This window comes from Engystomops pustulosus, chromosome 10 (genome assembly GCF_040894005.1).
Source record: "Engystomops pustulosus chromosome 10, aEngPut4.maternal, whole genome shotgun sequence".
Lineage (NCBI taxonomy): Eukaryota > Metazoa > Chordata > Amphibia > Anura > Leptodactylidae > Engystomops > Engystomops pustulosus.
In genome coordinates, this window is record NC_092420.1 from 46,399,666 (window position 1) to 46,413,124 (window position 13,459).

General features: G+C 40.5%; 1 protein-coding gene across 4 annotated transcripts in view; it reads right to left on the reverse strand.

Annotated features, from left to right (window-relative positions):
• The window catches only part of PLA2G4A (phospholipase A2 group IVA), a 265,938-nt gene that overhangs the window by 29,057 nt on the left and 223,422 nt on the right, over positions 1 to 13,459 (reverse strand). For all 4 annotated transcript variants that reach the window (XM_072127076.1, XM_072127075.1, XM_072127074.1 and 1 more), the window contains 3 exons: positions 12,280 to 12,369; positions 11,347 to 11,412; positions 5,128 to 5,370 (listed from right to left, as the gene is read on the reverse strand). In XM_072127076.1, coding sequence (XP_071983177.1) covers positions 5,128 to 5,370; positions 11,347 to 11,412; positions 12,280 to 12,369 — 399 coding nt within the window. The remainder of the gene's footprint in view (positions 1 to 5,127; positions 5,371 to 11,346; positions 11,413 to 12,279; positions 12,370 to 13,459) is intronic.

Consider the following 13,459-nt stretch of genomic DNA (forward strand, 5'->3'; position numbering starts at 1 on the left):
AACATTGTGAAAAAAATGGGACGTCTTCGGACCCCTGAAGGGTAAGCAAGGTCAATCACTTATTTTTCTATAGGCACTCCCAGAACGCACAGGTTCTGGAAGCAGCAGGAAGTGAGTTAGGGGTGTCCACCTAACCTCCAGATATGGCACAACAATAAATCACAACCCTGAATGGCTGATAGACCCCTTTCACTAGCCTCAGTGAAATAGAACCTTATCAACCCAATAAGCTGCCATCAGTTCTCATTTAATATAAGCCCAGTCCGTAACAGGATTATATAGGTTGAGGAACCAACCAGGTAGCATATACTGCCAAACAGTACACACAGATATATATATATATATATATATACAGTTAGCAGAGTGCAAAGTACACGGGTAGGACAACAAGTATCAGTATGCAGTATGTTAGTTACCTGGCGTTGGCCTAATGGAAATGGATAAGCGGCACTTAGTGATCCTTCCTGCGATAAGTTAATATAAATGGTTTCTGTAAAAGACACTGTTCGTCATGGGTGCTCTGATTATATTAGGTGCAGACACACCCGCAGGAGGGCTCTAGGGACCCTCCTACCTGGTATTACGTCCAGAACCTTGGGCAAGTTCTAGCTTCTCAAGGGGAAGGCATAGCGTCAGGGTTCCGGTCTCATTGGATCCGGCTGAATCCCTGGATCACATTGATACCAAGCCTGACCCATTTTCTATGGTTTCATTCAGAGATATTTGTATCTTTGTGTACAAGAATGCTAGAATCTATTTAGTCATAGCAATACGATCCCCTGGCTATACCGAATCCAAAAATGTATTTGCCCTTGGACTGAGATAGACTATTACTCCATAACTGTCCATAACCATCATCATATTGGACTGGGATTTTTATGACCCTTTGTCTGTGGTCAAACAAAATGGCGGGACGCTCCCAAAACAATTTTTAAATAAAGCTAAAATTAAAGGAATCATAAATACACTCTATGCATTCTTAAAATGGTAAATGACTAGCTGCAAATGTCTGGTTTTTAATGCAATATCTACATAGGTGTATATCCCCATTTCCAACAACCACCACACCATTGGATTAACCCCTTAGTGACATGGCCTGAAAAGGTTCTAGTGACCGGGTATTTTTAGCTAATTTCTGTATGTGGTGGTTTAAGGTCCATAACTTTGCATGCTACATTAAAAGATTTAGCAGTGTTTTGTTAGGGACACATAGAGCTAGTCAAAACGTAATAAAAGTTTTAATATTTTTTTTTCATTTTTAGTTTTATTTGGGTTTAAAAGTGGGAAAAAAGGCTTTTTTTGTAATTTATAGAAATTTTTTTTAATGTTTAAATGAACTCAAATTGAACATTAATAATGAATTCCCTATTTAGTTTTGGTCGTTTTGATATATAATATGTATAGTGTCGGGCAAACAGGGCGACTATGGCAATGTTTTTTGTAGTGTAGCGAGGGAATTATTTAAAAATATTTATTAATATTTTTGTGCATTTGTGTTTTTACTTTATATGTCCCCATGAGGTGGGGAAGGGAGAAGCAGTAATAAACAACAGAAGATAGAGGCACCCGGAGATCTGGTCCTGCTCCCGCGGCTGGTGTGGGAGCGCTAGAAAACTTCAGTGATGTCTTGCACCTGCTGACGTTTAAAGTCAGCCGGCGATCAGAGGAGAGTTAGTGGTACAGTGTGTGGATGTTTGGAAAACCCTTATTCAAGTATCAAGCAGCACATTTGTTTGCTCTATGAAACTCTCACAATGGCCAGAAAAAAAAAAACTTTCATGTGAAACTGAACAGTCAATTCTTGTTCTTAGCAGCGACAAATTGCCAAGAAATTGAAGACTCTCTATAATAGTGTCTACTACTCCCTTCAGAGGAGAGCACAAACAGGCTCTATCTAACAAGAGCCCCGCTGCATAACTAAACTGAAAAAAAAGTACATTAGACTATCTAGTTTTAGAAACCGACGCCTCACAGTTCCTCAACTGGGAGCTTCAGTAAATAGTACCCACCAAACGTCAGTGTCAACCTCTACAGTGAAGAGGCAACTCCAGGATGCTGGCCTTCAGGGCAAAGTCAAAGCAATATGTGAAACTAGCTAATAAAAGGAGAAGATTAATATGGGCAAAAGAACACAGACAGACAGAGGACGATTAGAAAAAAGAGATGTATCAAAGTTTAAGGTGTTTGGATCACACAGAAATACATATGTGAGACGCAGAACAACTAAGAAAAATGCTGGAAGAATGCCTGAAACCATCTGTCTAGCATGGTGGAGGAAATGTGATGGTCTGGGGTTGCATTGGTGCTGGTCAAGTGGGAGATTTGTACAAGGTGAAAGGGTTTTTGAATTCTTTGATGAAAGCAAAGTTTGAAGGAGAAACTTATTATTTCAAATGGAAAATAATAATTAAAACCTTGTGCATGTCTGGACTATATTTTCTATTAATTTTGCAACTCATTTGAGATGAGTTTTTATTGAAAATACAACATTGTCCGGGTGCACCCAAACTTAAAATAGTCATTGCGCATAAGTTTTGAGAATGATACAAATATTATATTTTCACATTATATTTTGCCCTCTGGTTTGTCAGATGTTTTTCTCACATACAGAAATACAAGTATAATCATATTATAAGTAACAAAAGCTTTTATTGACTGTTAGAATGAGTTAATGCAGTTAAGTCAATATTTGCAGTGTTAACCCTTCTTCAGGACCTCTGCAATTCTCCCTGGCAGCTCTCAATCGGCTTCTGGACCAAATCCTGACTGATAGCAGTCCATTCTTGCACAATCAATGCTTGCATTTTGTCACAATTTGTTGTTTTTTGTTTTCCACCCGTCTCTTAATGATTGACCACAAGTTCTCAATGGGATTAAGATCTGGGGAGTTTCCAGGCCATGGACCCAAAATCTCTATGTTTTGCTCCCTAAGTCATTTAGTTATCACCTTTGCTTTATGGCAAGGTGCTCCATCATGCTGGAAAAGGCATTTTTGATCACCAAACTGTTCTTGGACGGTTGGGAGAAGTTGCTTTTGGAGAACATTCTAGTACCATTCTTTATTCATGGATGTGTTTTTAGTCAAGACTGTGAGAGAGCCCATTCCCTTGGATGAGAAGCAATGATTGGTTGCAGGATTCTTTACAGTTGGCATGAGACAAGACTGGTGGTATTGCTGACCTTGTCTTCTCCGAACAAGCTGTTTTCCAGATGTTCCAAACAATCAGAAAGGGGATTCACCAGAGAAAATGACTTTACCCCAGTCCTCAGTCCCTCTACCTTTTGCAGAATATCAGTCTGTCCCTGATGTTTTTTCAGGAAAGAAGTGGCTTCTATGCTGCCTTCCTTGACACCAGGCCTTGCTCCAAGATTCTCCGCCTCACACTGCGTGCAGATGCACTCACACCTGCCTGCTGCCGTTCCTGAGCAAGCTCTGCACTGCTGGTAGCCCGATCCCGAAGCTGAAACACTTTTAAAAGACGGTCCTGGCCCTTACTGGTCCTCTTTGGGTGCCCTGGTGCCTTTTTGGCAACAATGAAACCTCTCTCCTTGAATTCCATGATTATGCGATAGATTCTTGACTGAGGTGCAATCTTTCTAGCTGCGATACTCTTCCCTGTTAGGCCAGTTTTGTGCAGTGCAATGATGACTGCACATGTTTCTTAAGAGATAACCATGGTTAACAGAAGAGAAACAATGATGCCAAGCACCAGACTCCTTTTAAAGTGTACAGTGGTGTGATTCTTACTTAATCATGACAGATTGATCTCCAGCCCTGTCCTCATCAACGCCCATACCTGTGTTAATGGAGCAATCACTGAAACAATGTTAGCTGCTACTTTTAAGGCATGCCTGCAATGAAGTTGAGATGTGTTTTGGGGGTAAAAGTTCATTTTCTAGGCAAATATTGACTTTGCAATTAATTTCTGTTAAGCTGATCACTCTTTATAACATTCTGGAGCATAAGCAAATTGCAATTATAAAACCTGATGCAGTAGACTTTGTAAAAATTAACATTTGTATCATTCTCAAAACTTTTGGCTGTGACTGTATATTTACTAGGATGCTTCTTGAAAATCTATCCGTGTGCAGTTTCAAACAATTTAAGGTAAGCAGGCATGGAGAACTGTGCAATTATATATTTGATTGTGTTATAAGTAGCAGCAGCAGGATTGCAAAAAACACATTTATAACACTGAATTGTAGTTGGACTTAGAGTGCTCTGGTGTGTGAGCAGGGGCGTAACTAGGAGAGGCTGGGCCCCATAGCAAATTTCTGCATGGGGCCCCCCTTCAACTTAAAAAAATTCAGATAATGCAGATAATACATTCACATAAAGGTGTGCCCGCCCGGCTATAGCCTGGCAGGCAAATATCTGGCGTGCTGGAGAGGAGAAGAGGTGATTACGGTTCACCCCTCCTCTCTCCATAGAGAATAGAGCCACATGGCCATTCTTACGGCCAAATATAGGGCACGCTCTCTCTCTCTCTTTTGCTCGAAATAGTCAGTACTCATTGTGCTCACCTTACCAAGCCCAGGCGGTATAGAAGTCTATGAGGGAAGTATATATCTGACAGGAAATTTGCAGCCAGATATACGTCCCCCATACATTCTTGGCGATCTTCTTGGAGATCCAGGAGAGATGTGGGCGGTAGCTGGGATAAATGGGGGGCATGATCCCGCAGGCACCCAGCTGTACATCTCTGAACCACTTACCACAGGCCATGGCAAAGCCCTGTAGGGACCGTGCATCACCAGGCCCTGAACCTCATGGGCCCCGTAGCAGCCGGTACAGCAGTAGTTACACCACTGTGTGTGAGATTTCTTCACTGTACTGCTGCAAAGCCCTTCCCCCCTGAGTAACTGATACTCAAAAAGAAGCCTGTTCAGTCGTGACTCATAGCTTTAAAAATTGACTATGTGTGTGTGATAAAGGTATTGTTACTTAGATTCAAAAAGAAAAAGATACTGAAGCAGCACTCTGTAAATGTGATTTATTCCACCTTCATGATGCGACGTTTCGTCCATTCAATCAAGACATTTTCAAGCATGCTGCTCCTTAATCTCCCTCTAACCCTGTTACTCAGATTCAAATGGTTTAAACTGCTGAAATATTAAAAAAATTACCTGCAACTGCAAGATCAGTCTCATCATCATCCACAGACTCCTGGGTAGTAAAATGTGCTAAAGGTGACAAAGGATATGATGAGTTTAAGTTTAAACCCAGCATAAAGTTGTGCACTTTTCCAGCTCTTCCTTCGCGTGTGTTAAATAGGGCAGTGTCGCTAACCAAGGCCATCAACATTCGCTGCACCCAGCTTGCTTGACTGTTTCTTTGATATTCCTCCTCAGCTTCAGTATTTTCACTGCCTGAATTAGAGCAATTAAATTGAGTTTATAAACATTAAATAGTAATGGCAAGAAACCAAGGCAAATGCTTAAAGTACAACTGTACAGTATAATAACTTTGCCTAACTCTGCACTAAGAAAAAACGAGCATTTCACCAATTAGCATTTCTCCAATATGTAGGTGTTTAGCAGCTAGCGGAGGTTTTACCTTGTCCCCTAGGCTACTCTCCTTTTGTCATGCTTTCTTGTAACTATGGGAGACTGTACAGGACAGCTGGAGAAGAGAGGAGGCTTGTTGGGAGGTGCAGTAGCAGAAGAGTGCAAGAAAATAGGACCTGAAATGGTGTCACAAGCATGTGACTCATCACATGCTTCAGGTCATTCAAACATGCTGTCTTGATTCACATGAATGCATTCGTGCTCTGGCCTCACTGCCCTTAGCAGTCACAACCAGGAAGTGCTATCAGGAATAGATGAATATTATTTTATAAGAAGGGATGATAGATATATGAGGCTAAATCTCAGGATAGGAAAAAGCCAGAAGCATGATATAGGTATCGTTGGAATTGTTATGAAAGTCTCTCTCCAACTGTTCTAAAACTAAATTTTGTCAGTCACTTAACAGTTACACTTTAAGAAAAATGCTGAAAGAATCCTTTGTTACAATGACAGAAAAAGTGGAAGGAATTGCCTGACAATTTAGACATCAGCAGCGAGTGATAAAACTTGTACACATGAAACTGACCTAACAGAAACACAAACTACACAAAAAACATTCAAAGATGGTTAAGCCTACCCACTCAGTTAAATGGGGTCTCCAGCTAAACAATTAAAAGTTATTGTTTGTATAGTAACAAGTTTATAGATATCTGCTTATTGATATTCAGTTTGAAGCTGCGTTGTTCTCGTGGGTCCTTGGACATGTGATGTTACACTGGTGCACAGCTCATCATAGAGAGTCATCCGAGTTCTGTAATATAACAAGACCTGGACCTGTGTGACATCACATGACCATGGGAAACTTTTGATCTGCTGTACGCAAACAGTGAAGTTGTCTATAGAATGACAGCAAGCAGAGGGGTAGAAAATCAATGATACAGAAAGTAAATAGGAAAATTGTAATCAAACAATAAAATGTATTTGCTAAAACATAAGACACCCTTTAATCCCTCGTGACTAAGGACCATGCCTGATTTTTAAAATGCCCTGTGTCATTACCTTATATACTTGAGTAAAAGACGAGTTTTTCACCACAATAAAATGTGCTGGAGACCTCAAACTCCTTATACTCGAGTCAATAAAAAAAAAGAAAGTTATTAACTCACCTCTCTGGCACCCCCCGCAGGTCTTCTGTGCAAAGTCACAGGCTCTGATGTCAGCTGCCATTGCTGCAACAGCGTTGTGTGTGCCGGCAGCCGGCCCACACTCGGATGTCAGCGGCGGTATGTGCTATGCGGCGCACGGACCTGCAGTCGCTGCCAAACAGATTGCACAGAAAACCACGGGGAAGCGGGAAAGGTGAGATATTAACTTTCTTTTTTTATGTGACTGGGGCTGGTTGTATATCGGGGGCAAACTATGCCTGGCTGTATACTCAGGGCAAACTGAGGCTGGTTGTATACTGCGGACAAACTGGGGCTGGCTGTACAATGGTGGCAAACTGGGACTCGCTGTATGGGAGCAAGGGGCTGAATAGCTATATACTGTGGGGGGAGGCTGTGACCAATGCATTTCCCACCCTAGGGTAGCACTCGATAAGTTTTCCCAGACTTTTTGTGGTAAAAGTAGGAGCCTTGGTTTTTATCCAGGTCGGCTTATACTAGCAGTACTTATAATGACACAGGTCATAACTTTATAAACCTTTAACATATCCATGGTATTTTGAGATTGTTTTATCAACACACATGGTACTTCAAATAAATAGAAATATTTTAACATTTGTGAAAAAACTAAAATTTGGCAAAAAAGTCTAAATATTATTCATTTTCAAAGTTTTAAATTAATTCCTGTTCAGGAAGATAGTCATAGCACCTAAATAGCTTTATAACTTACATTTGCCAAATGTATGCTTTATATTGGCAAGGCTTTTTATGTATCCTCTCTTTTTTTCTAGGTTGGTAGGAGGTTTGGGTAGAGTTTTGGGTGCAATTTTTCTAATAATGGGCAAAACCCATATTTAGAGGCACCTGCTCTACATAATTTAGGGGGTTTCAATAGCTAACAGTGAGATTTTATTAACTCTTTCGTGGTGGTAGGTATAAAAATCATAAATTCTTGTTTATGCTTTTTAGCATTAATTTTCGGGCTGTTCACCGTATCATAAAAATAATGTGTTATCTTTAATCTATGGATCACCACGATTACGGCAAAACCCCATTTATATAGCCTTTGCTAAGCTTAGCTTGTTTTGCAGAATATAGAACTCATGTTGTTCGAAATTCGCTTGTTTTTTCATCAGCACATATTAATGACCATAACATTTTTTATTTTGTTTGTTTACAGAACTGTTTTAGGGCTTGTTTTTTTGTGGGACAAGCATTTCTTGGTATCATGTCGTGGTAAATGTTTACTTTTATCCTGTTTTTATGTGGTCAGATGTGAAAATTTCATAATCCTTGTGAGGTTCTTTTACATTTTTTTTTTACAGCGTTCACCGTACAGCTTTAGTGACAATTTTATTTTATTGTCAGTTTGTTGCAGACGTGGTGATTTTCACTTTTTTATGTTGTATTTCATTTTTCAATGGGATGGGGCATTAGGGCACTTTTACTAAAAATCTTTTGACTGTTTTATTTTGTCCCAGGGTGGGACATTAACATGCATTCTGCATAGACTTACAGCTGCACTGTATGATCGTGCATCCAGGCGGCCCTGCACGGAGGGTGCTGATCATCTCGATAATGCATTATAGACCGCGGCATCTATAGGGTTAAACAACCAGGATCATGATAGTCAGTTACAGCGGGAACCCCTCTATTGCATAATGCTGGGATCCCGCAGTGATCTTGCATGCTCAGCCCAGTTTTAACTTTAAGAATCCTCAACTCAACTATTACATACATTTTAACCGTGCCACAAGGAGTGTTTTCTCTTCTCCAATTTCTCCCTCAGCTCATTTTATATAATAAATGTATGAGAACACTTTCAGATACCTGCAAATTGTTGGTCTTAATAAGGCACCTGCTGTTAATTCCATTAATTATCTGACAAACCCTATTTAACTGTCAGTCTATCTTTCCAGTTTTCACAGACTTTGCACCCTTTCGAACTGCACACACCATTTTTGGAGTCATACAGTACATCCTGGTGCCTTTTTAAATGCATTCTTTGGCTGGTTTGAATAATTTTTTCTTAATTCCTGGAAATCAGCTTTGAAAATGTTAATATGTTGACAATACATGCGTTTTGCAATGAGTTTAAAAAATGCACCACGTGACTACACCCAAATTGACTCAAACACTCCAAAAGCATGTTATCCATATGAAGGCCTAAGGGGGTGACCCTATCAGCCATAGCAAGAGGAGTTGGTTGTTCCAAATGTGTGATTTCTACAGTATCTTTACAACATCAAAAACTCATTCATGTCCCCCAAGAATGTGGCCCTTGAAAGACAAATGCAAGAGAGGAAAGGATAATGTGCAGAACTGCAGCTGGAAGTGCTCACCAGTTCAGCATTTAACAGGGTAAGGATTTGTCTTGTCATACCGTGTCACACCGTTTAACCCCTTAACGCTCTGCGCCATAGCTCTTCGGCGCAGAGGTATAAGGGATGTATGAAGAGGGCTCACGGGCTGAGTCCTCTTCATACAGAGGTGGGGGTTGTTGCATATTGCAGCAAACCCCCACCGCTAATAACCACGGTCGGTGCTTGCACCGATCGCGGCTATTAACCCTTTCAACGCCGCCGGCAAAGTCGCCGGTGGCGTTTTAAAGACGGCGGCGCGTGGGCGCCACCATCTTTATTACGATCGCTGCGCCCCCGAACGTCATCGGGGGGCGGCGATCGGTTGCCATGGTAGCCTCGGGTCTTCCTTTGACCCGAGACTATCTGGCATCTGCAGATTCGTTACAATGAGCCAGTGGCTCATTGTAATGAATGTGCTGCAAAAATGCCATATATTGCAATATAGAAGTATTGCAGTATATGGTAGGAGCGATCTGACTATCTAGGGTTAATGTACCCTAGATGGTCTAAAAAATAGTGAAAAAAAAAATAAAAAAAAAAGTTTAAAAAATAAAAAAAATTAATAAAATATTAAAAGTTCAAATCCCCCCCCTTTCCCTAGAACGGATATAAAACATAATAAACAGTAAAAATCACAAACATATTAGGTATCGCCGCGTCCCAAAATGCCCGATCTATCAATATATAAAAACGGTTACGGGCGGCGGTGACCTCCGAGGCGGGAAATGGCGCCCAAATGTCCGAAATGCGACTTTTACACCTTTTTACATAACATAAAAAATGAAATAAAAAATGATCAAAATGTCACACAGACCTCAAAATGGTAGCAATGAAAACGTCGCCTCATTTCGCTAAAAATGACCCCTTACACATCTCTGTGCGCTAAAGTATGAAAAAGTTATTAGCGTCAGAATATGGCAAACATTTTTTTCTTTTTTGTACACAGTTTAATTTTTGAAAATGTATTAAAACACAATAAAACCTATATAAATTTGGTATCACCGCGATCGCACCGAACCAAAGAATAAAGTAGGTGTGTTATTTGGAGCGAAGAGTGAAAGTCGTAAAAACTGAGCCCACAAGAACGTGACGTTTTTTTTTCAATTTTTCCACATTTGGAATTTTTTTTCAGCTTCGTAGTACACGGCATGTTAAAATAAATAACATCACGGGAAAGTAAAATTTGTTACGCACAAAATAAGCCCTCACACAGGTCTGTACATGGAGAAATGAAAAAGTTATGGATTTTTGAAGTTGGAGAGCGAGAAATGAGCCGAAAAACCCTGCGTCCTTAAAGGGGTATTCTCATCTGGGCATCAACATTCAGTTTGATAAATCTGCCATTAATAAACATTTCTTCATTTAGATGTTATTAAAAAAAATGTTCCTGTGTGAAGATAATTTTCCATAAATGTAGTCATGTGGTCCCTTAGAAACGAGATAGCTTCCTCGGTTACGGCCACCTCTGCTGCAGTGATTGCACAAATAAACAAAAGGTTATTGTATATAAAATGTCCTGGAGTTACTACATGTCGCACAGCCGTCCTGTGGTAATGCTCGCTGAATCCTGGTGGTCCGGCAGGACCCTATAGCGCAACTCTGGCCACCGCTGCCAGAGTGTGACGTGGTCGTATCCGAGGAAGCTATCTCGTTTCTAAGGGACAACATGACTACATTTATGAGAAATTATCTTCACACAGGATCATTTTTTTTAATAACATCCAATTGAAGAAATGTTTATATATGGCAGATTAATGAAACTGAATGTGAATGCTAAGACGAGAATACCCCTTTAAGGGGTTAAGAGTATCCGGACTAACACTTTCATTGACTTCTTTACATACTTTGGGTTCAGTCTTTGCCCAATAATTACCAGGTATCTGAAATTGTTCTTTTACAATTATCTGATTTACTTTTTTGTTGTGTGCTTCAGAATGTATACAATTTATGAATAGGCTTGCAGCGCTGGGGGCCTAGGTTCAAGTCCCAGGGTCAACATCCTGTTCTCTCCGTGCTTGCGTGGGTTTCCTCCCAGACTCCAAAAACATACGGGTAGGTTGATTAGATTGTGAACCCCATTAGGGACAGGGACCGTTTTGGCAAGCTCTGTGTAGCGCTGTGTAATTTGTGTGCACTATATAAATAACGGATGGTAGGATATGGACTACACAGTGACATTGACATTTAGGAAATTGTTCTGTAATTTTAATCTTCCGTGTGCATATATTTTGTTAAACCAAGAAAAAAACAAATGTTTGGTTTAAAAAGGCACTTTACAAACTTTATATTATATAGTCTAGAAAATTTGTTACCTTTTGGTTCTTGCTGTTCATCATCACTGTCATCGTTGTCAACAATGTGCTTTGGTTTAAGGTTTTCTAGTACAAGAAGAAACAAACTATTTTTTATTTTCACAAAGTCTTCATAAAATGTAAAAATAGTGCAATTTCAGTGTTATACTTAACAGGAGATTACCGACTCCTGGATCAGGAGATTACCGACTCCTGTTGACTAATGTCCCTAATTTTGTCGAAATGTGACTTGACTTGGGAGTGCGGCAAAAAAATTGCTGTCCCTATAACCCAAGGAATGCCCTCCCCCCTCCTCTGGTTGGGTTGGGTATCCATGAAACAGGTGCAGGACTCTTCTACCTCCAGCTGCTGTAAAGAATGCTGAAAGCGCTGTACAGGACTTACTGCTTTTAGGTCCTTTGCACAAGTACCTCTGTTGATGTTATGACCATGTGAACCATGGAAGAGACTTCTGCCATCTGCTGTCTATACCTATGTATAGAGGGAAGTAAAAAAAGATCCAGACAGTGGAGGGAAAGTGGGTTGCTGTGTGTGGGACATGGAGGGAATGTAGTTGTGCAGACTGTGTGACATGGAGGGAGCGTGGGGGTGCAGTGTGTGTGACATGGAGGGAATGTAGTTGTGCAGGCTGTTTGAGGGAATGTGGGGCTATAGTGTAACATGGTGGGGTGTGGGCTGTGTGACATGTAGATAATGTGGGGTTGTGGGCTGTGGGACATGGAGGGAATTTTTGGGGTGCAGACTGTGTGTCGGGGAGGAATGTGGAGGGAAACCCTGCACATCAAACCCAATGGTTGCCAAGGACATCTTCACACATGCCACAAGTATACAGGACATCACAGGAAGTACGGAGTCCTTTAATACAGTGAGCTTTATTGTTAAGTCTAATAAATATAGTAAGTGTGTACTACTGTACAGATACAAGCAAGGTACCTAGTTCTTCTTCCATTGTGGCACCTTTGCTTTGATTGGAAACACCAAGAACTCTGTTAAACAGAATTGAAAAGGCACTACCCCAGACACCTAAATAAAAAAAAACAGACACAGACAAAAATTAGAACACAATTTTAATCTGTTGAACTTGCTTAACATTTATAGGAAAATAGATGGAGTAGCTGGTGGCAACAGACCTCCCTCGGAATCATTATGCAGAAATTCTATTAAATGTTCTTCCCAATATTAAAGACTGTTATTCATTGCCCACTCTTAGAGAGGACCTGTCACCAAATACAAAATTAAATACTTATTTTATTAGAACATAATTTGTTTGTTTTAATTAACCCCTTAAAGTGTAACTGTCATTTCAAAAAACTTTTGATATGTTGTAGGGCAAGTAATTTTAAGCCCTTTTGCAATTGGATTAGTTACCCGAATCTTGCTCCTTCCTCTTCTGCAGACTTCCCCTAGATGTCAGTGACTGCTTTTGTGTCGCAGTAACACGCGATGTTTGTGTTCTGTTAGCGACACTGTCCTCGTTACACCATGGGCTCCCGGATCGATCCTGTGTGAGGTTTGCCCACACTTAAGACAGCCGCCGGCACTCTGGATTTGAGTGCGCATGCGCTAACAGAACACACACGTCGCGTGTTACCGCGACACAAGGGACTTCCGGACAACACGGGACTAGGCTGTTGAACACAGCTAAGTTCCGATATGACCAGAGAGCGTTTGGCGCCACTTGGCAAAATTATGAATGAAGAGCCGAGACCAGGGGCAGTCCGTATGCTGATGGGCGGGTATTTGTTTATTTATATGCACTGTCACATGTATTTCTTTCACGATGTACAATGTATTCTCATTATATTCCCATCTTTTTAAGATTGCTATGTCACTAATTCACTTACACGGATATTATATATACAATTTGAGCAATGTAAATACAGTTTTACACGGTCCAAGTGTGGACCAATGAGATGTATTGTTGGCCTATATATGTTTGCTTGCTGACCAGATTCACTATGCTTGAAAAAGGCCCCCCGTGAGCTGAAACGTCGCACAAGGAATAAAGATACCCTGTTTTTGGACACTATTTTTGAGTGCTGCCTGTTCTTGGAAAGATAGATAGATAGATATGAGATAGATAGATATATGAGATAGATAGATAGATATGAGA